This window comes from Doryrhamphus excisus, chromosome 5 (assembly GCF_030265055.1).
Source record: "Doryrhamphus excisus isolate RoL2022-K1 chromosome 5, RoL_Dexc_1.0, whole genome shotgun sequence".
Taxonomy (NCBI): Eukaryota; Metazoa; Chordata; class Actinopteri; order Syngnathiformes; family Syngnathidae; genus Doryrhamphus; species Doryrhamphus excisus.
In genome coordinates, this window is record NC_080470.1 from 6,549,287 (window position 1) to 6,572,232 (window position 22,946).

At 39.1% G+C, this 22,946-nt stretch overlaps 3 protein-coding genes across 3 annotated transcripts in view; 1 reads left to right on the forward strand and 2 right to left on the reverse strand.

Annotated features, from left to right (window-relative positions):
• Window positions 1-127: 127 nt before the first annotated feature.
• LOC131129916 (EEIG family member 2-like) lies at window positions 128-13,872 on the forward strand. The gene is made up of 11 exons (XM_058073860.1): window positions 128-379; window positions 3,657-3,777; window positions 4,733-4,762; window positions 5,616-5,732; window positions 6,292-6,338; window positions 6,944-7,038; window positions 8,471-8,572; window positions 9,109-9,337; window positions 10,738-10,874; window positions 11,124-11,193; window positions 11,517-13,872. The coding sequence occupies exons 1-11, from the start codon at window positions 234-236 to the stop codon at window positions 11,557-11,559; spliced, it is 1,137 nt and encodes a 378-aa protein (XP_057929843.1). The 5' UTR covers window positions 128-233; the 3' UTR covers window positions 11,560-13,872.
• On the reverse strand, window positions 13,850-17,499 carry henmt1 (HEN methyltransferase 1). Its single transcript, XM_058073859.1, has 9 exons — window positions 17,305-17,499; window positions 17,023-17,135; window positions 16,376-16,510; window positions 16,100-16,282; window positions 15,690-15,870; window positions 15,251-15,359; window positions 15,043-15,148; window positions 14,310-14,467; window positions 13,850-14,004 (listed from the first exon to the last, which is right to left on the reverse strand). Exons 1-9 carry the CDS (start codon window positions 17,377-17,379, stop codon window positions 13,913-13,915), a joined length of 1,152 nt encoding a protein of 383 aa, XP_057929842.1. The 5' UTR covers window positions 17,380-17,499; the 3' UTR covers window positions 13,850-13,912.
• Window positions 17,500-18,263: 764 nt separating this feature from the next.
• LOC131129415 (uncharacterized) overlaps window positions 18,264-22,946 on the reverse strand; it is a 30,981-nt gene continuing 26,298 nt past the window's right edge. The window contains exons 50-57 of the mRNA XM_058072972.1: window positions 22,555-22,815; window positions 22,021-22,281; window positions 21,618-21,875; window positions 20,759-21,019; window positions 20,381-20,668; window positions 19,546-19,782; window positions 19,035-19,100; window positions 18,264-18,948 (exon numbers count right to left, since the gene is read on the reverse strand). Of these exons, the coding sequence (XP_057928955.1) occupies window positions 18,659-18,948; window positions 19,035-19,100; window positions 19,546-19,782; window positions 20,381-20,668; window positions 20,759-21,019; window positions 21,618-21,875; window positions 22,021-22,281; window positions 22,555-22,815 (1,922 nt within the window). The 3' untranslated portion in view covers window positions 18,264-18,658. The remainder of the gene's footprint in view (window positions 18,949-19,034; window positions 19,101-19,545; window positions 19,783-20,380; window positions 20,669-20,758; window positions 21,020-21,617; window positions 21,876-22,020; window positions 22,282-22,554; window positions 22,816-22,946) is intronic.

The window sequence follows — 22,946 nt, forward strand, 5'->3', positions numbered from 1 at the left end:
AAGGTAGAATTGTGTATTTCTTGCAATGGATGTTACAGGAATGGCGCTAGAGTTTGCTTTGGTTTTATTTTGAAAAAACAACTGAAGTACTACGGGTGTATGCTTCAGGTGGCTTGACGACTGTTTTGTGGGCCGCTTCCCCATCCTCCCACCACACATCTTTACGGTGTTGGTACGGTCACACAATGAACTGTCGACGTTAAACATCCCTCTCAAGACCTCCGAGACTGTGTATGGATTTAATGATGATGAAGAAGAAGAAGTTCAAATTCAAGGTGAATTTTGAGCTGGACGAGCTCTCGTCGGTTCCGTTTGTCAATGGAGTCCTCTTCTGTAAAGTCAGACTCTTGGACGGCGGGTTCTCGGAGGAGTCTTCTAGGTGAGACGTTAAGCATGATTGTGTGTAAACAACAAGGAGTGGACCTGCTTTTGTTTATTACCACTAGCTTTCAGAAGCTCAGAGGTTTAGCGATATCGCCGGTAGCCAGTACTAAAGAAATGGTTTCAGCCCGAAAGAGATGGAAATGTAACTTAAGTGTATATACTACGCTGTATTTCACTGTTATTTAAGACGTCAGCATTGTCTGGCTCTTGTTTGACAGGCCAACCTCCTCTTGGCTATCAGACAATAACAAACCCTGCCATAGTAATATTTGGAAGATCACTGCATCACTATCATTGCATTTTAAGAATTGGAAGCAAAGATAAACAGGGAATATTGATGATATTTGGACACCAAATGCCACCAAAAGTGTAAAAAGAGATTTGAACAATCTCACTTGTCTGTCGCATAGTTTATCTAAATCTAAAAAACTAAGGTGTACAACAGTGGAGTATATATTTTTAGTAGTCATGTCATGGATGGTTACACATTCAGTTCCATTTGGGTTAATTGCTAGTATTATTGTTACTGTATGAGTCATAAATGCTAATATTCAGAAATAGGGCTGAATGAGTCATGTGAATCAGTTTTTTAGTGGGGGAATTCTCTCTGATAATATTTTCCACACACACACACTAAATTCACGACCACAAGTTTATGTTTTTACAAAATCACTGTTTTTGTTTTGAAATTGGTATTAGCATTATTATTAGATTTTAATGGAAGGATCCAGAAACACAATTAATAGGGGACTTTCTTGATAGAAACTAATAAACAGACCTTATAATATCCATCAAGTCAAAAGCACGGTACATTCGCTCAAGATTAAATTAATTGGCGACTAGTCAGAGATCATTTTTTTGGTTAGTTGACCTGTCAAATGACTATTGCTTGTATGATCTGCTGTACACATTTGAGTCCAAGACTTGATTAGAACTCATTGTCCATCCATCCATCCATTTTCTATATGGCTTATCCTCACGGGCGAGAGGCGGGGTACACCCTGGACTGGTCGCCAGCCAATCACAGGGCACATACAGACAAACAACCATTCACACTCACATTCATAACTATGGACAATTTGGAGTCGTCAATTAACCTAACATGCATGCATGCATTCGCAATGAATCGGAATGTAAAGGTGAATATGAATCTGAGCATCTTTCAGAAGTATGGTTGCTTCTTGTCTCATAGCGTGGACATTGACAGTAGAGACATAACATCAGCTGACGGTTTCCACCTTTCTAGATCACTACTGTACTTTTAGTAAAGGAAGACATGAACATCAACATGAGGAGCCAGTCTGACAGCACCTTGAGGTGGTTACTTTGGCGTATTTTGCATACTGACAGAAATGACTCAGTCTCTTTTGGGGATTTGTATGACTCATTCAGTGTGGAATGAGCTGGAAAACAATATCACAATGGAGAGAATATGAAGATTGTTTCTGCAATAGCGTTGGTATTTTCTCTTCTGACCTTTAAGAGTTGAGCAGTTCCAAAGCATGATGCTTCAAGGCATCTGGACAGATGTTATACTTGGTGTCGTCAGAGCACACATTTTTCCCTATGGCTTTGGGTGACCTGATTGTATTTTCATATATACATATTACTGTCCGTGTCAACATGATGCAAATTTTTTCTTTGGGAGGGAGGTGCTTGTCAAGTCATGCAAGATGATTTAGAAGGGGGAGGAAGAAGCCTGTTTCGCGTTAAAGTGATTTATTGTTTTTTTCACATCACAAAAACATATGATTAGTTTTGTACTCAGTTGAGAAACTTTTCATACTGGGAGAACAAGTTTTTTTTTCTGCATGTGCTGGATCAACAAACTAGATTCCTCACCTTTGTTTGAATCATCCCAAATGAGTTTAAAGGAAGTTTGGATTGTTCTTTTTTGAGCCTTTTATTTCCATCGGTGTTGGCTTGTTATTGAGAACCTGCTCTTTTTCTCTGCCCTAAAGAGCAGAGAAAAGAAACATTTAGTACATAAATGAAATCCTGGCATTGAGCATTATGTGTGATTTGTCAAATTTGTTAAAAAATGGCTGCAAATCAAAGAACATACATTTAACAAGATATTTGAGCCATGCAGAGGGCTGACTGACTGGGCCTTCCTCCATGTTGGGGCTTAAAACTTAAAGCTTATTTACACAGACTGATAGGATTCTACTGTGCCAAGAAGCGTTGTGCACTGCAGTACGTGTTACCAAGCCTGAATTCCCCAAGTACACAGTGTCCAGCTGGCTGGGAGTTCCCTCTGTCACGTTTATCAGCCTCAGGATAAAAATCAGCACACATGGATGTGCTGTTCTTTTTAAAGTGAAAGCAACCTTATTTTTCCTCAATATGAGCTTGCATGTTCAATCTGTAACCATCTGTTTTTATAACATAATAAATATATCTTAGTTCTCCTGCTGTAATACAGCAACAAAATACAGTTAGTTCAACATAAATTGACAGAAGGGATTCGGTGAGGTGCGTGGGAGTGGATGCTAGTGAGAGAGATGCCATGCTGGGTATCGTGTCTGCCCACGCATGCAGACCGTTTTCGCCTTGGTTTTGTTTTCTGTTTCTCATCAATTCACAGAGAGTTGACTACACGTCACTCTCACTTAAACCTCCAGTTACAGACTGAGAACTAGTGCATTTACTCTAAATCACCAACAGTTTAAAGAATTAAGGGGTAAAGATGATATTGTAGTCTGCTTATTTAGCACTGAGGCAACTGTGATAAGTTGCGTGTTAGCACGTGTTAGTGTGATCCAGTCGTCTTAGACTGTGAGTTGAGTTTGAGCCTTGCGTTGTTACATAATAGTAGTGATATTAACCTTACAGAAACACCTTAGCTGTTTAGACACGTTGTGTTCAGGGAAGCAGAAGCTTGGTGGTTCAACCAAAGAAACAGTAGTACAACTCCGCTGTGAGCGAAATTATAGTAATTGTACTAAACTGTATGTGATGAATACTTTAGTTCCGTGTCACCAGATATTGTCCTTAATCTGTCTGTCCATCCAGCTGTATTGCTTCGATGGAATGTATTCCTGCTGACAACAATTCACATTCATATATCACTTTGGAGTATTTAATGAACCTTTGGGTTTTATTTTCCCCATGTGCATAATTATGTCACTTATCCTGTCAAACCAACCAAATATTCATCCAAATGTGCAACTTCACTGTTTATCAGGACTGTTAAAGTATTATTTTATTTAAATAGCACATACTCTATTGTTTGACCCAATAATTTGCATCTTTGTGGTTTTGTCACACAGGGAACCAGTGCAGGCCAACTGTGTGCGATGGCGGAAGAGGTTCTCATTCCCCTGTAAGATGAGCGCCAATGCAGGAACTGGTGTATTGGATCCCTGTGTGTGTCGCGTTTCAGTCAGAAAGGTACATTATTATTATTATCCTGACCTCTATGCCCGCATACATCTGATCTGCTGACTGATGTTTCTTTCGAATGTAATTATCATAATGTATATAATGTAATAAATAGAACAAGACTGCATGTGGAATCTGCAATGTGAATGGTGAAGGGCCCATAATATGTTGACTTTATTCCCTTAATACTATAACTTTGATAAGCCTGGTCACATTTCAACAACATGATGGGATGGGAACTTCTATTCTGGCATTAATCCGCTTAATACAAGGATAGGTTTGCAACAGGAGTTCAGCACACTCAAATATATTATCTAATCTCTTTAGAAATATATTTTCATTAAATACTTAATCACAGTTGGTGACAGAAATACGCACCTCTCATCTCATTTGATCACATCGTCTTCTATTGTGTCTAACTGGTTGAGCTGGTATTAGCTTTGTGTCTTGTCATGGCAACAAATAAATCATGTTTCTCACTAAAACACATAGCAATGTGGGCACAATTCATTGCTGCCTTATTTGGAACATTTTTTCATTTAATTGCATCATCAACAGCTGACCCACAGAGGACCGTGAAACTGAGTCTGCAGAGGACTACAATCAAGCCAATTGTTTGTGTAAAAAAAAAAAAGTAAAAAATCACTACAGTGGAATTCAAATTCGACAGAATCAATAAGACGGCCATATGTCTCTTCAGTGAGTGTACATTGGAGATGTTGATTTTGATAAAGGAGGCTCTTGTGATGGCTCACTAACTCAACAAGCTCCCCACACTTTGTTACAAATTACCAAATATTCTATTTAAAAATATACATTTATGGTGGCTACAACAAACCCATTTATCAAAGGCAACATCTGAATTTGTGTGCATCATGTACAACAGTCATGTTGCAAGTATGGCCCCATGCTGAAAGAGTTTTGTAAACACTATAGTTGACAATATTGTTTGTCTGTTTTTTAGGAGCTGAAAGGGGGGAAGGCATATGCTAAGGTATTAGCACACCCTTTTTCATTCCACTCGTGACTTATCCCATGTGTACAGGCCCACATTTACAGTGTATATTAAACACTGACACACTTCTATTAATACATCAGCTTTTTGTGATGTGAAAAACGCAAGTTATGATGGGTATATTCTGGCTTTGGGGGCCCTACTGTATACGTGATTTGGATGTTTTCTTAAGATGATGCTGAATTTTAAAATTCCACCTCATCTTCTACTGCTAAACAGGAGCCTGGAGGATTATTCATTCATTCATGTTCTACCGCTTATCCTCATGAGGGTCGCGGGGCATGCTGGAGCCTATCCCAGCTGCCTTCGTGCGAGAGGCGGGGTACACCCTGGACTGGTCGCCAGGCAATCACAGGGCAGCCTTGAGGATTATTTTTTACTAAATTTACAGATTTTTTGGAAAGTGTTCATAAGAACTTAAAGCTTTTTTAAAGCTAGGAAAAGCAGTTCTAATGCATGATGCTGCCACCACCATAGGTATGGTGATATGCAAGTGTTTTTGCACCAAACACACCCTTTGTAATAACAGCCAAAAAGCTGCCTGTACCTTTTACGTATGTCTCAGTCTGCTTTTGAGCTGAAATATACATGCACATTTGCATGCTAAAAGTGGAACATCTGAAATGATGTTCATTTTCACAACACAAACACCTATATTTAATCATGGGTGAGTACATTTTAGTATGTATAGATTTCATGGGAATTAGTCAGTTTAAGAGTATCTTATGGGAGCACATGCTGAGCATTTTTGTCATGTCCTTTGTTCTGGCATGGCCATTTAATTATCAGACATCCCAACAAAATTAATCCAGCATAAATGTTTCTCTTCCAGCTTGGTTTTGCAAATCTGAATTTATCTGAGTTTGCCGGCTCAGGCAGCACAACCCGAAGATGTCTACTGGAGGGTTACGATACCAAAAATACTCGCCAGGATAACTCCATTCTTAAAGTAAGTAAAGCATCCAAAGTAATCCAAATACTTAATAAGTGTTCTGATGTTTCATTTTGGATTTAGAATATGTTAGAGGCCTATTTAAAAAAATCCCCAGACTGGACTCTGGACAGACCTGCCCAAGGGGTAGGTTAAGTATGAGGTTATACTGGTTCAAACACAGATCTCTGTGGGATGCCATGGCTAATTTTTATACGCACAAGCCTTTATTGCCACTATTTATAAACTGTAAATGATAGACTAATATGATTTGAACCAATTGTAGGTGGTTCCAGTATCAAGACATGAATGACCTTTGTCTGAACTAAAGGACGTCGCCAGTAACTTTGACTAGTGCTGCTGTCTCTGTACTATGATGTGTTCCAAAACCTGAGTGAAAGTATTCAAATAAATCATTGCTTTTCAGAAAGTAGTGTAACTGTTTGGAAAATGACTGACTTCTACAGAATTTTGGACAGAAACAGAAGGTTTCGATATTGGTCCCCACCCAAACATTGTTGAATGTTGAAATATTGTCAAAGCACCTCACACTTGGCATATTTTATTTCTTTTACAGGTTATCATCAGTACTCAGCTCATGTCAGGAGATCCCTGTTTTAAAACGTGAGTCTAAGTAACTTTTTGTCCCTTGTAAAATGAAATTATTTTCTCTGTACAAGTTTAGTTGCACGTCAGTAAAACTACAAAAAATAATTTCATGAGACTTGACACATTAATCCAGAAAGATCCAATTAAATGTCACAATGTTGTGTCAAAAGCAGAATTTTATTACATTGACCTTGCCAGAGGTTTGTGTTCTCCAAGTTGTAAAAGAGAATTTTAGAAGTAGAGTGCATTGTTGAACCTGCGATTAAATTCAAGACCCTAATTTGTATGATAACATGAATGCACTTGGTGTCGAGTGCCATCTTGATGCAGCATACATTTGGTTGTCCTATTTTCAGTGAGTGTGCATATTTGGCTGCACAGAGAAAAAATGTGGATCAGCCTGAGGCAAAGTTTTGACCTAAAAATTATTCTGTAATCTTTGTTTTTCCAATTCATTTTATGCATGGGCTGAACTAAATATTCACTTTCAGCCTTGGTTTAATGTTTGTCCCTTAAACTTTAATTTGTTTCACACAGTATTGTTTTTTTTTCCTCCATGTGACACATTTCCCGACTTTTTGCATCTCTTTGTTGACTCATTACCTGTCCCCTGTCATCAGGCCTCCTTCTACTGCAACAGTGATTGGCATCCAGGGTGATGGAGAAAGTCTGCTGGAAGAAAGGAAGGGAGGGGATTCACAAACGGCTTCCTCTGGTGAGTCAAATCGACAAATGTCTATGTATGTACAGTAAGTAGGATTATGCATTTATCTACACAAGCTCTTGCTACATTAAAATGTGACAATATGTCTTGTTTAGAGAAAAACTGTTTAACGGGAAGAGGGCAGCCATAAGTCTATCAGAATGTGAACTATGGCATCACTACTCCATCCATCTTCTCTGCTGTTGATCCTCATTTGGGTCGCGGGGGTATGCTGGAGCCTAACCCAGCTGACTTTTGGTGAGAGGCGGGGTACACCCTGGACTGGTTGCCAGCCAATCGCAAGGCATCGCTACTATGAATGATAATACATGTAAATAAGGCAGGCACCCCTCACCAGCCGCAAATAGATTGCAGCGTATAATAGTTATTCCTGTACATGTAATCGAGCAACTGTACCTCCTATCCTTAAGATTAAGAACCATCTCCCATCACTCCATCTCGGCTGCCTTTCACTGCTGTTTTACTATTTCAGTGTGTGCATTGTGAAAGAGTGTAGTTCAGCTCTTTTATGTATAATTTAAACAAACTCCCCTTTGGATTAGCTGCAATGTGCTCTGACACTGTAGGCTCTTACGTGGCTAAAAATAGGACTGTGTGTAAGTATGGTGGCTGTGCTTCCTCACACGCGTCGGCTGTAATGATGCTTTTTACTAATCAAATTTACAATGTGCAAGTATTAATCACATTTATTTTTGTGTCAGAATAGGAATGTCGGTTTTGAGCATTTATTAAGAAGGAACTGTGTACTGCGTACATATGGAGGCACAAGTAGGGAAATTCCTGAGCTTTTTTGAGATTGTCATGTCTCGCTATTTTCTGTTGCGTGACGTTTCAGGCAACCTGATGTTGAATGTAGTTTAGATATTTTTATATGATGGAATATGAATGCACATTGATGCCCGCAGTAAACTCAGGGTTTTGTACTGATGCGACGTGTGTGAGCTTTTGGGTTTGCTCATTCTGAAGAACCACTAGTAATACTTCTCAGCTATTCTTCTAATAAAAGCATATACTGTGTTTTTTTTTTGCATCGACACCCACCAGTTGTAGTCATTTCTGAAACCACACTTGACCACAGTCATGGCAGCATGGCTCCTGTTGAGGATGGGCAGAGTGGAGGAGAGAGAGGGGGCCGACAACAGCTGGTTTAAAAGTCCTCCTCCTCCAATCAGCCTGCAGGATCTGAATCACATGATGACACATGCAGCCATTGACCTTATTAATACAGTAAAACTCAACATAATGTACATTATGACCTCACATGCTGGGATGCTTATTTAATTCAGAGTAAAGGAACATGAATTAATTTCAAATGTATCTTGGTGCTGTGATATATTTGCAGGATCTGTCGGGTTTTCACTTCTTTGTGCTAAATCGCGTTGCGTTCATGCAGTTTTTCATCGTGTGTGTTTTTCGATCACAGCGGAGAGTCGAGAAGTCAAGTGTCCCGTGGTGTCTGATGATCTCGCTGTCTGCGGCCATTCACGGACTTCCAGCTATGCTAGCCAACAGTCCAAACTCTCAGGTAATGCCCATTCAGCTGAGAAGCCAATGTTAGGTTTTAGGAAGGCGTCATAACTTTATGTTTTATCGCTGGCATATGAGACAAATGCATAGTAAAACGAGTGGAGAGAGAGAGAGTGAATCACTGCTGCTCTAATAGCCCTCTAATTGGAGACATTGGAAGTGTATTTCCTGACACATATATGGCTCTTAATCGACCATCACATGAGTGGGACATTGGTCTACTGAAATTGTTGTAACTGATGCCCAGAAATGACTATGGTCAACCCCAGCCATTTTTTCCAAATGCCGTCCCTCTCAGTCCTGGACATTTTTGACATTTTGATGAATATTTTTTAAGGCACACATGATATTGTGTTGTAGGGTATATACATGGTATATACCAAAACAGACAGATTAGACTTTAATGTTCTATTCAAAACTTTTTTCCGTTCTTAGTAATTAGTAGAACATAGGTAAGTTTCAGCCAAATATCAGTTGTCACCAAAAAAAAAGAGAACAGCTTTTGATTGTATCTCATTTGCTGATCCATTCCAGGCTACAGCACAGGCCACTCGCGCTCCTCCAGCATGTCAGACTTTAGTCATCGTCGGAACCATTCAGTAGGCAGTGCCTCAACGGGCATCGGCAGCATCCCAGAACCAAACGAGGACAGAGAAGCCAGGCCCTGTCCTGCTCTCCCTGAACATCCGCTTTCCGCCACCAACTCCAGCAACTCTGTGGGTTCTCCAGTTCGGAGCGCCTCATCTTGTGAGCGACTCAACAGGTGAATTATTTTAGAAACGAACATACACGACTGTATTGTTATTTATTTCTGCTTATATCAGCTGTTATACGTTATCAATATCGGATTGTGTATGGCCTAAATTTTTTACTTTACTTTTGCCTTCACATGACTGTTGATGTTTTACATCAAAATAATTGATATACAAATTGTGTGTGTAAATTCCCTACAATGCATAACCTTCCTCACGCTACATTCCATGTTCTTCCACTTCCCCCTTGCTGTCACGTATGTTTTTTCCATTCAAATTCACATGCTGAGCGCTGATCTTCTGCTAACTATGGCCGTTTTTATAGCTTAAAACTGCTCTAAAAGTGACATTAGTGTGCAGTTGTGTCATTAACGCCTCTTGCACAAAAGGTAAAAGATGTATAAATCCATTTTTTATATTGAAGGAGTTAATAACATGACAAGACACACACCATATTGTACACTAACTGGAGAATTCACACAAAACGAAGTAAAATTGTGATGTAAATTTTTTACCCAAAACCATGTTAACCAGGCCGGGCGCTAACCAAGGTTACACTGTATAGCCATTTCACAAAATTGACAAAATATATAAAAGAAATATCAAAAGTACTCCATATCTTTTGATTTTTTTTTTTTCAGTAGAAAAGTGGAAAAGGTTTGGACACCCTTGTCTAAAAGGATGAAGATGGCAGTCATAAAAAAAGCTAATGTGGTAAAACCAAGCAAAGCAGCAAAACTGTGTCTTCTAATGTTCTGTCACTGAAAGCTATTTTTAAAACATGTTTGTAGCTCAATCAAAGACACTTCTGTGTGGACCTTTCAACGTCATGTGGAACAGCTTTTCAAAGATAATCAGATGAAAGATGACAAAGGTTATAAATCTAGTATATACTTAGATATCAAATGGTTTCTTTATCCAACCACACAGTGTTGGAAACAACACAGAAATACATTTTACATATACGCTGAATGCAATGCAGTTAGAAACCATCAGCCAACAAAATAAGCTTCTTCTCCACAAGCACTGCAACCATAAATGTTTGCAGACATGACCTGTTGGAGCGAGTGCACAAATGCTGAAATTAGAAATCTGACAGAGTACACCATAAAGTGTGATGTACTGGAAGGAATGACCTTTTTGCAGGACAATAATCTTTTATATTGCTGACCTCACAGTACCTTAACCTGCCATCCTTTGCCTTTAATAAAGTGAAAAGAGCCATTTAGCAGGACATGACTTACAGTACGTACTCTCATTGGAAGATGACACGCTGCCTCATAGTCTGGACTGCTAAGCGATTAAGTTTTATGACTTGCGTGTGGCAAAACTGCAAAGACATTTAAGAAACAACCGTGTTGTATGTGTTTAAGGAGTAACACTACATGGCTCGTGCATCTTGTGTACTCAGGCACCCAGTGAAGCAGGACTCAATGGAGTCGCAGCTAAAGAGAATGGACGATACTCGTGTGGATGCTGACGACGTAGTGGAAAAAATCCTCCAAAGCCAAGATTTCACACCGAGCCTTCTGGATTCCAGTGCAGAGGGTAACAACACACACGCATCCTTGGCCTTATTTATGTTTGTGTTATACTCAATATTTGCATTTTTTACACACTATCTTGATGTAAAACAGCTGTTACTTAGCAGTGTCACATTTCTCAGTCAGCCAATCTATTTTGAAGTAACTTCCTTGATGAAAAGAATGTGGATGTTGCAAAACAACTTGCTTCTTGATGACATGCACTGTTATAGGCGCCAGTTGTTTCTACACACTTGTACTTTGTGTGTTCCAGAGGAGGGGTTACGTCTATTTGTTGGGCCTGGAGGTAGCACCGCTCTTGGAAGCCACCATCTTCCTACCAGGTTATATTATAAGTCTTTCACTGTTTTTACTGTATAAAGGTATTTTTTAATGCAATCTTTAGCCTCTTAATACATATATTTACTTCTAACTAAAAAAATTTACTTGTCACATTATTTTATTCTTATAAAGCAGACTTTTTTTTCTGTAAACTTTAAATTTTGTCCATTATTTTTCAAACTTTTGCTTTTATTTAATAAGTCTCTCTATGTGGTCCACCTTGCATATGTCAAAAATATGCACTGGAAATGCTGAGATTTAACAAACTGTCCATACAGGGATGCATTTATTATTATCTTTATCTATTCTTCTTTTAACATTGCAGAGTCGGAGGTGCAGCATACGAGCAGGTGGTGATAAAGCGCTAAACTGCATCAAGAAAAGAGGAAAAAACAACTGGAAGCAGGGTTTTGTCCGTATCAGTCTTAGCTCTCTGCTTGAGCCGCACACTGTCCGTGGTAGACGTCACAACAACGCCCTCCCGTGTTCATATTTGGAACTGAACACTGTAGCTTTCTTTTGACTGGGTAGTTTGTGTCACAGTGGGATCAACTTCAATGTGACTTGTTTTCTTATTTAATTTTAACAGGAAGGGCTGCCTGTGCACACGCTATTTTCACCAACGTTTAAACCAAACACATTGGAAGAAGTGAGAAAGCGAGTTGAGTTTAGAAACGGCAACAGGACAATGCCATGCAATTTCAATACATTCCTTTGAATTCTGTAGTAATAATTGTCTGTTTTGTGACTTCTCTTTAAATTTCTGCTTAGTTATGTTTGCCTTGAATCTGCTAAGAGGTTGTTGTTAGAAACATTCTGAAAGGATGTTTTACTTATTACAAAGACCAGGTGCCAGACTGTGTATGTGTGAGACCACTTTACAATATCAGCATCATGGCAGCTTTGTTTAGCATTAGCAATGCTAATCCAATGCCTAAACATGAAACATGCCTACAAAAATAGTGAAAACTACTCACCATTTTTAGCATAGAAAATGATGCAGTACAAATTTGCCCAGCTTACTATATTTGGCTCCACACTTGGTTAAACCCTCAACCAAAGCACTTCTGACTAGGCTAGTGATGTCCAATGTGCGGCCCGGGGGCCATTTGCTGACTACGGCTGGTTTTTATTATTGGCTAGTGGCACATTTTAAAAATAATTTTAGAAATTACACTTTTTTATCATTAATTTTACCATAAAGTAATATTATGGAGAAAAAATAACATTTTAGTAGCTTAAGTTGAAACATTAAAGAAACAATATATTAAGTTGTCATATGAGAATCAAAACAAAATAATGTAAATTGAACATTCAGCTGGGGAAAAGTTATATTAAGGGAATTAAGTCAATATATTTTTGCAATAAAGTCATAATATTGAAAGACAATTTGCAAAGATTATTCAAGCAAAACGTTGAGATATTCGGAAAATGAAATGCTTGTTGGGAGATGATACATTTTCCTTCTTCAAATACATATTATTTAGCACGTTTACAAAATATCAAAGTGGCCATTGATGGAAGAAAAATCCACCCCTGACTTGCGCTAAGTATGCCTCCCCAGGGTGGAGTAACTATTAGACCATTTAAGGAACTAGTAATCTTTAAATCAGTCAAGTAAGCACTTGAAATACATATCTGCCGTAACCACTACTTTAAGTGCAGCCCAGGTGACTGTGTATTCAATAGTTTGTCTATAAAGCAATTATATAGAAAATGGAATTGTATAACTCTTTAGTTTTGACACAAGCAACAGCTTCAAGTACTTACGCTACATTGATTAAAGAAAATTGTTTAATTCCTGCATCTTTATTCTGGAAGAGAATAATAGTTTTGAACTACAGTATAAATCCAATTAAAATAAGGATAAACATCTAATGTACTGACATTTTCAGAGGTTTACAATGTAGTGCATATATGACATACATATTAGCTTTGCGTTAGTTGACTAAATAGGGGGAAAAAATGTGGCACATCAACAATATAATGAATATGCAACTTACAGTACAACTTACCCAGACTAGGCTAGCGTTTAGGATCAAATGGTGTGAAGTATCAGAAGTATACTGTCTTAAGGTGGAAGTCCCACACAAGTGTGGTGTCTGTGTGGCTATTCTCCATTTACTATGTTTTGCATGATTGTCATATTTGCACAAAGTCAGATATCCGTGACATCTTATTCTGACTACTTCTCCACTGAAGGATCACTTTAAGGCAGACGTACGCAAAGTGATGTATATTTATATCGGTCTTGTGATTTTTTTTTTTCCAATATGATTTCACTGTCATGTTGAAAATTCCAAAATATCACTGTGTTTGATACAGTTAGTATATTCAACGTTGTGCCATTTTTGCTTGGAAAAGTGTTCTGTTGTGTAGTTAGTACAGTATATTTTGTAGAGATGTCTTTGCTTTGTTTTATGGACACTTGTTTTACCTGTGTGACAGTTAAGTTCACGTGGGTAACTACCATGTTGTTACAAACATGATTGCTTCCTCTCTTCTGTGAAGCTGTTGTCTATATAAAAGTGTAACTTGTATTTTTCCGTAAAGTGATGTACTGCGCTGTTGAAACACTGTCCAGTGTATTTGCTTCCTTAAACTGTGCTGGATGCTTACGACGTGTACCTTACACTGTTGACAAGTTCAAAGAAACACATGGGAATAAAACCGCTCATGCAGACTGTTCATTTTATTCCAAATTAGGTTAAGTAGTGGAGACTAACCATCGACCTTCCACGGTTCTCTTTCCATGTTGTTGGCCTCCACATAGCCGCTGTCCATCAGATCATTAGGATCATCATCTTCAACATCTAAAAACATGGGTTTATATCCAGCAATGTCACCACCGCTGCCAGTGTTTACCATACATTCATTTCCAACACATACTGCACATACAGTATATATTTTATAAGCTGCCCTTGCTCGTTATAGCATTGTATCTCTGCTTCTTAACACATCTCATACGCACTTGGTCTGCCAGAGAATAACATGCAGGATCGGTGTTGCCGGCTTAGCTTACTTGGCGTGAATTGAGACATCTCTACATTATCAAAAAATTACAAGTAATACATGCTAATTGCAATTCAAAGCTTAAGACAAAAAAGTACAGCATTACCTTCTTTCTGAATGCAGATAATTACAGCAGAGCGGTCCTGATTCATCTTAATTTGGGGATCATCTATAATTAGTTGTACGAGATTACGAAGACTGTCAGTCAGCTCACTCAATTTAGGGCAGCAGATCCACAGCTTATGTAGAGGTACAGAAACATGCCTGAGGAAAAGACAAGAATATAGCAACACAGTGGTTATAGTTAAATGTAATTTGGCTTTGTGACCTACTTTTTTCTTAAACTTTTGAACCCTGCAGCTTATACAGTGGGTGCGTCTTATTTATGGCCATGTTTCCAATCTCATGACAGAATAACTATTAATCGTTTAAATACTGTCCCACTTGCGAGTCGGTGAGGAAATACTATTTTTTTCATTACTCAACATAACAGTTTGACTCAGTGTAATCTTACAAAAAACACTAAGCTCATCCCACAGCAACTTAACACACTACTTCTGTCAAATAAAGGGCTAACTGGTCCTCACAGACTTGTGTACGCCACAATGTGCTGATTGTCTTTCAAAATTAAGTGGGTGTGGCTTAAACACAGGTGTATCTTACACATCGGAAATTACAATTCCCACTAGCTGACTGCTAGTGAGACTTGAGAAAGTAGCAACAGGTAGTAATAAAGAGAATAGCAGTTGCAATACACTGACGTGCATCAATACACACTCTCAGATGATTGTCGATGGAACTAGTAGCTCACTTGCTCGTCTATAATATAAAACACACACCTGTGTAACATGTTACACTCCTGTATGTCACCATTTGTCCAAAAGATCCCTCCATGCTCTCCTCTTTCCCTCACATAATCTTCCACAGGATTTTCTTCCTGATTCTCTGATTTGATTAGATTTTAAGAAACCAGAGAAAAGAAGTTAAATCAGTTAAGTAAAATACAAAATAGTCAAATAAATAGTGTAAAAGCACCTTGACTCTTACCTGTCAGCCATTCAGTTTTTAGCTTTTCCACCCAATACAGCACCTCACTAACCACGGCCTTCCGCAGGATGTTGTTGTCATGTAGGCTGGGATAGTTTATGCTATAAAGCTAATCAGGAAACAGATTTTTTTTACACATCCACAGAAAGAAAAATGTAAACCCTATAATTATGACGCTGATGCGTTTGTATTCATATACATTCAAACATGCATGGGTGAAGTTATTTGCATGGCTGGATGCAAGGATTAATACAAAACATTTACTTTAAAAACATGTATTCATTTTGGTCGTGAAATTTCTTGCAATTACAATACATCCGGCTCACATACACCTGCCCAAAGTGGGATATTACTGGTTTAAAAAAATACAGCCTCAAACGCACAGAGTACATTGTAACTTTGAAACACTAATTGTAAATAACTGAATTCTGCTACTTACCAATGTGTATGAAAAATGGTTGTCCACATCATCGCCAGACATGTGCCTGTTTTTGCTCAAGAGTCGATGAAACACACCAATCTGGGTGCAGAAGCCAAAGGATTCTTCTTCTCCAGGGGGTGATTCTCCCACACCAGTGAACTCCACCTTGAAGCCATACTCCGAACATGCTTTCAGAGCCCTGGAAACAAATACATCTTTATTGTTTATAAACATTACTCAAATAAACTTCAACCTGGAAATTAGCATCATGATTAATTACCACACTATGATTAATTTTGTAGCCAGTAGTTCATTCATCCTAGCATGGCCTACAATTCAGATAAAACAACATATTATACTGAAGGGGTGAATTGTGTACTTTTAATTTTCCTTTGTCATGGATAGATGGACATTTTATAACCACACACCAGGATTGAAACTCCACTCTGGTCCACTCAAACTTGTGGTCACTGTGTCTGAAACCTGAGAGTCCAGGAAAAAGCGGGTTGAACTCAGAATTTGGTGTACTGATGATCACTGTTTGCGGGGCCATGTATCCAAAGACCACCTCCGAAAACTGGTCCAAGTCATGAAGAGGCAGATGCTCTATGCTGTAGTCAGACAAGAACGGGGGCAGAGGGATAAACTGATCAGTTAGGTGAAGTTAACTGTTTAAAAAAAGGAATACCCAAACAGCCACTTACAGTTCTATACTGGTCACCAGGTCAAATCCTCTGAGTCGGGCATCTTTTTGTGTAACAGAGCCCTGGTAGAGCTGGATGCATAGCTGCTTGAAGGTTGGCTGGAGATAATCAGTTGATAAAGGAGCTAATATATGCCTGAGGGAGGTCACATCAGTGACATCATGTTATAAACATTTCTAGAGGGTTCTAATGATGTTAAAAACTCTATGAAGAAGGCTATAAACAGGTTTTGTATACTCTATGAAAATATTAAAGATGAGGAAACCGGTTTCACAAAAAAAAATCAATAATCAGAGGCTTGTCTGGAACCAATTAACCACGATAAACGAGGGACTACTGCTGTCGTACAATCGGTAGCATGTCAAAATATATTCATAAAAATCAATATATTCATTTTACCAAGCGCATGTGTGTGCTAGCAAGGGTGTAATTAGCATTAGCTCTTCGTTAACACATAATTAGCTATGCTTTCACTAGCTGAACAATATTTGTGTTAGCTTTGTGTTATTGGAGCCAAAGCAAAATAGTGTAATATCCAATAATATATATATTATATCATATATATCATATATTTTGACTTGTGGGTCGACTATGGCATTCGCACCTAAATATGGACACGAGTGTTGCGTTCAAATGTTTACACTCACTTCTTTTTGGACAGCTTGGCGCCATTGACGTCAACTCCAACCAACAATTCAATTTCACGGTGAAACTTGAGCTTTTGAAGAAGGCTGCACTCGCCGCAGCCTAAATCCACCACCTGACAAAATAAAAACTATCTTTATTGGGCCGAGAAGATGTGTGCAGTCTATGGTGAGCAAGGAAGCTACTAGCAAAGCTGGCGCTCAGTTGAGTGGAGGCCATTAGTATCAGGTGACACCTTAATTCGGTGATAAATGTTGTTCTGAAGATGTTAAAGGACACCTCACCTGTTTGGGTTTATTCCTTTTGACAAAGTCAACGACAAACTGGTGTCTCTGTATGTGAAGCGACGGGCTGAACATGTTGATATTGTGTTTTAGTCGTAGCTATACTAAATACCAAAGACACTAGAATTGAATGGGACTTTTCTGCTGAGTTCACGACAAATTAATGGAACGTCATAGCCGCCAAACCCGTGCAGGGCAAACTACGGAAGTACTTGTCAATTGACCACCCTATTCTAGTGTAATATTTTTTTCCCTTCATTGTCAATATCGTTACATTTTTATATTGTTCACAAATAAAAATCCACTTGGGTGAATATGTCATGGGACAATTAATATTATGTAACATGTAAAAAATACATTTTTAGTTATCTTATATTATCGATTGAATGTGTTTCACTAGCGAAGTACGAGGTTGGCTATTGTACATACAGTAGTGTTTCTTTTAAAGTTGGAGCATTATAGACAGATTCCGGACAGAGAATCCTTTGTTCATTCATTGATTTTCTATATCACTGATCCTCAATCATCTTTTATTATGCAGGAAGGTGTGTGTGTGTGTGTTCTTTATGATGTGTGTGGTCGAAATATGCAGAAAGACAGAAAAAATACAATGAGTGGATATTCTTATCACAAACCCTGAAAGTATAGTTCACTATTGATGTCAACATAATCATTAAACTTACCTATTGGCTCATATATTGCACATACATGAAGAATCCATTAGTGATTGTCTTTTTCCTTCCTGTCAGAGCAGGATGGAACTAGTGCCAAAGACTTGCAAACACTGTGTTCTAAGGGGTGCTGTTCAGGCACATTTCACAGAATGGTGAGTTAATTTGAACTACATCACCTTTTTATGCGCAGTCCGATTTGTGTGAAATCTACTGCCTTGCATCTGTTTATTTAAAATCAGTTACATCACACAAACACAAAAAGTGACACAATTTCTTATAGGCAATTTTAATATTTCAAAAGATCTTCTGGCATTGCTTAAAAAATTCTACTCATTTAAGTACTCACTGCTGGACAAATCATGTTATACATCATTCAGAAAATACATATACTGCATGGGCCTATATAATATTGCGATACATTCCCAGTTTTTAAGTTGACTAGTACAGTCACAATGTGATAATCAGGCAAAATATGAAATTATCTATCTACAAAAATAATACAGTTTATGATAAATACACATACCTGTTAGGATAATCAGAATTTACATGAGCTAAATAAACATACTAAAATATTTAAGTACTCTTTGTATTTCTTTGTTCTTTTAGGGTCGATCATAATTTATATAATCTAACATGATGGCGTGTCTGTGCAACCAAATGTCCTTTTAAGTGGGTGTGTTTCACCAAGAGTCACCACTAGTAGTTTTGCATGCTAGCGTGCTGTAGTCACTTTGGCTGATGGGGTTTCTCGCTGCCAGCCTGATACAGTAGGTGGTCTTAGGTTTGAGGTCAGTCTCAGTGTAATAATCTCCTTCCACAATTCTTACTCTGCGCTGGATATTGTCCACCTGCTGTTGCTGTTCTTCCTCAATGACGAGTGTGTACTCGGTTGCATCATTTACCGTTGCCCACCTCACATACAGTGATGCTCCGCTGAGGATTATGTTTAGCAACTTTGGAGTTTCCAGATCTGAGAGTCAGGTAAAAAAAAACATAAGAGGGTTTTACAGGCATGCAGTGCTATTGTGTGTTTTTAACTGTTTTACTAATATTTACCATTGTCAAGGATGGCATGGATCCGAAAAGGCCGCAAATCTCTCTTCCTGCGAGATCCAACTGGACCTGAATATGATCAGAACACTTAACTGGACTGGATTTGCATTGTTACATAAAAGTGTATGTTGTTCAAGGTGCTAGGAAAGCTTTATTATTATTAATTAGCAATTTCTACCCAATTTGCAGAACTGTTGCTCAAAGTTATTATAAATGTATGGTATTTTGTAGTTAAGGTTATTGCAAATAAAGGAGCCCAGATGTATCAGAAAGGGTAATACCATTTTCCTTCAGATCAGGCTTTGGGGGATATTTTTGATTGATTGTGTAGTTCTGTGTTCAACTGTGTATTTCCCCCATTTACTCCTTTTTCCTCCCACAGTCGAAAAGCATGGTTAATCGGAGAGAATTAAACTCAGAAACTGGACTGGTATCACTAGCTTTTGATCTGGCATCACGTTTGAATGAGAGATAATTAAAAAAAAAGAATAGTCAAACAGAATCAGTGTTTCACCTGTAGTGATTCCGCTCGGGATACTCTCTCCGACAGCATTGCTAGCTGTCACCTCAGTGTAACCCGGACTGAAGTTGGTCAGCTGGCAAGAGAGGCCGGTGGTGCTGCAAAGCGCAACACGGCTTTCCCCGGAGACATCGTAGACACTGTAACCCGTGGCATGCACCGATGCATCCCAGGAGAGTGTAGCAGACTGAGTGCTACCAGTGTATTGCACATTATTTGGAGCACAGGGTACTAGAAAAACAAAACATGGCATGCTTTAAAAACATTCAGTTGCACATTTCCAGTAATAAATTATATTTTAATTCTCAAGATTTCAGACCACAGACAAGACATGAAGCAAATGAATACTCCACTTTAAAGATGTACTCTGTTGACCCAAATGGAAGCATAGGATCAAATGTATTGTAGGTGTTATGGCAAATTCATCATGCCAAGTTTCAAGCGTATACAACTGACTGATCAAAACCTGTCAAAAGCCTGCAAGGCCTTCTCTGCTGGCCTAAACACTATCAGAAGCACTGACCTCCATTCACAACTTTCATTCATCCATTCATTTTGTACCGCTTTTTCCCCACGAGGGTCACGGGGGGTGCTGGAGCCTATCCATTCACAACTTAAATTGCAATATTTGTTCCATTAGATTGTATGAATTTATTCCCAACATTCTAGTATTGTCCACACTGCTTCCAGTGTAGGACCAAGTAATATTTGGTGCTGTCAGCCACAAAAGTAAAGAAGTCAAGAAGCATTTCAACAGATGAAAAATCAATAAAGTAGAAACAAAATGTTCAGAAAAAGCTTTGTGTCGTGCAGCATAGTAGAATATTACCTGAGACTCCAATATAGGCATTCGAAGGCTCACTAGCTCCGGCTGAGTTTCTGGAGCGTATTGTGAGATTGTAAGGTGTGCTGCAAGGCATCGTGGTCTCAAAGTATGGTATGGACAGCCAATAAGAAGAAACACTCATCAGGGCCTGTGGGTTGTCTTGGATTCGACCAGATATTTCCACTAAATACTCGACATTGGGACAGTCGACCGTTTCCCACGAGGACATGAGCCAGTGATTATGGCCTATTCTCTGTATTCCAATATCCACAGCAGTGGGAGCACATGGAACTTGAGAAGGTAAGGAGAAAGTAAAGGCCAATTCAGAAATGCATGTTTTGTTGCATTTCCATTTGACGACTGTTTTAATGACATTCATACCTGCTCCCCTCTCCACAGGCGCACTATGGGAACTGTTGCAGAAGCTGTCGGAGGCTTCAACTGAGAAGTTGTACATGTCCCCGCATTGCAGGCCTTCGATAGTGCAGGATGTGTTGGCGCTGTCACAGTAAAGAATCTCTCCATCCATAGACTTGGCACAGCCGTAATACTTTGCAGCACCCTCAGAGGAGGTCCAAGTAAGGATGGCAGCAGTGTTCTCACATTCAAAAGCCACTGCAAGGCCAGAAGGTGCACAAGGCGCTGAAACGAAAAACAAATGCAAATTTGTATGATTTTTTTTTTAAGTCGGTGCCACACACATCACCTCTACTGCATTCATTTTGAATGAAACCTGATAATTGAATTATCGTTTGTCACTGTCTAGCCAAGCGACGGGCAAAATTCATGTATGTGAAGGTTTGTGCTCATGTGTGTCATACGGTGTGTGTAAATTACAAGGTCACTGATGTCTGGAGTTGCGAACAGCCTTTTTTCACTACCAGTCAGTGGGCTAACCGAGCTTTTTAAACACTGGTTGTCCTGCAAAAGACTACCAGTAGCTCCTAATCATTTTTAAGTAGCTCTCTGTTTATTAATTTACTATCAAGTCCAAAATTATAAATTGGGGTTCAGCAGTCGTGTCTTCAAAAACACTTGGGAGTGTGACCAAGTGTACCAGGAGGTGGGCTCTGGGCAGAATGAACTTAATAAGACTGTTTTGGAAATCCAAAACCAGATTCTAGATCTAGAAAACTTTCTCTATAGGACTCAATACAAAAGGCCAAAAATGAGCATAATAGGTCCCCTTTAAGCCTCAAAAGAAGCCTCAGCAGAAATATGAAATATCTGATTAGTTCACCTGTTCTGAAAGATGCAGCAGAAGGTTCACTGGTGCAGTTATCGCTCCTAGCCGTGGCGGTCAAGCTGTATGGCTGGCCACAGTGCAGATCAGTGAGGGTGCAGTTATTGACGGAGCTGTTGCAGCTTGCGACATGTCCATCTCTCCCTGTGGCTGTCAGCAGGTATGATGTAGCCACAGGAGAGTAGGCCCATGTTACTATGGCGCCGTTCTCCTCACAAGCAGGTACCGCAGTCACATTTTGCGGGGCGCAGGGAGCTAAATAAGGATAATAATAAATGATATTGACATCAACTGCTCATATGGGTGATTCTAGTTTCACTTTCTCAAGCACATTTAAAACTCTCGATGAATAAAATGTGTAAATATCGTATTTAGATTCACAACTCCAAAAAATAAGTACCTGTTTGGATCCTTGCTGGTGGACTTCGAAGGTTGCTGCACCTATTAGAAGAAGCTGATACAATGATGCTGTAGTGCATGTCACAGTGGATTCCCTGGAGTTCACAGGAACTGGAGGTGCTGTTACAGGACGTGAGGGATTGGTCATAGCCCTCAGCTGTTGCCACGTAAAAGGGTGTCTCATTTGACATCTCCCATTCGACAAGGATGGTGTCACTGTTGCATTGTGTCACTGCGCTGATTGATGTTAGAGCACAAGGACCTGCAGGACAGATCAAATATGATGTGTCAGAAAATGTTGCAGTTATCAAGTAAAATCAAGTACATTTTTCAATGTCCACGGATATGTCAGGCAAGGAGCCTATTTGGTCTAAAAGCGTCACCATATATATATGAACCAACAATAAAGCAAAATCATATTATACAATTGTGGTGTAATACAATAATTGTTTCCCATTTCTCTTTTTAAACATATTTGTGAGTACCTCAGCAGGGGTATTGTTTAAGCCTTCATATAAGCAATTAGTAATATTACCTGTCTCAAGCTCAAAGGTGCTGCTGTGATTACTGTGGCAGTGTTTGTTGACAGCAGTCACATGGAAGGTGTAATGCGTCCCACATTTCAGATCTGGAACACTGCATGGAGGTGAGGTAGAGGTACAGGTGGAGTTGTGACCTCCGATGCCCTGAGCCAGCACAAAGTAGCTATCAGCTCCATCAGATGGATCCCACATCATCCAGGCGGAGTTAGTCACACAGTCCAGATATGTGTTGATATTGGTGGGCACACATGGAGCTGCAAAATGCATGCATGGACAATCAGAATTGATTCCACACAAATATACAATGAACAGGGCTGCTTGGTTCATGGCAAATAAGAGACATATTGGCTTGGAGGTGGTATTCAATTGTAGCCAGGCACTAGGC

What these genes read in the sequence shown, in the direction of transcription:
- LOC131129916 (XM_058073860.1), top strand. Translation starts at nt 234, where the DNA reads ATGGATTTAATGATGATGAAGAAGAAGAAGTTCAAATTCAAGGTGAAT. An exon ending in AGGATAACTCCATTCTTAAA is followed by an intron (nt 5,733 to 6,291) that starts GTAAGTAAAGCA and finishes TTTCTTTTACAG; the next exon opens with GTTATCATCAGTACTCAGCT. An exon ending in TCTTGTGAGCGACTCAACAG is followed by an intron (nt 9,338 to 10,737) that starts GTGAATTATTTT and finishes TTGTGTACTCAG; the next exon opens with GCACCCAGTGAAGCAGGACT.
- henmt1 (XM_058073859.1), bottom strand. Translation starts at nt 17,379, where the DNA reads ATGTTCAGCCCGTCGCTTCACATACAGAGACACCAGTTTGTCGTTGAC. An exon ending in CTGGTGACCAGTATAGAACT is followed by an intron (nt 16,283 to 16,375) that starts GTAAGTGGCTGT and finishes GTCTGACTACAG; the next exon opens with CATAGAGCATCTGCCTCTTC. An exon ending in ACCATTTTTCATACACATTG is followed by an intron (nt 15,360 to 15,689) that starts GTAAGTAGCAGA and finishes TTTCCTGATTAG; the next exon opens with CTTTATAGCATAAACTATCC.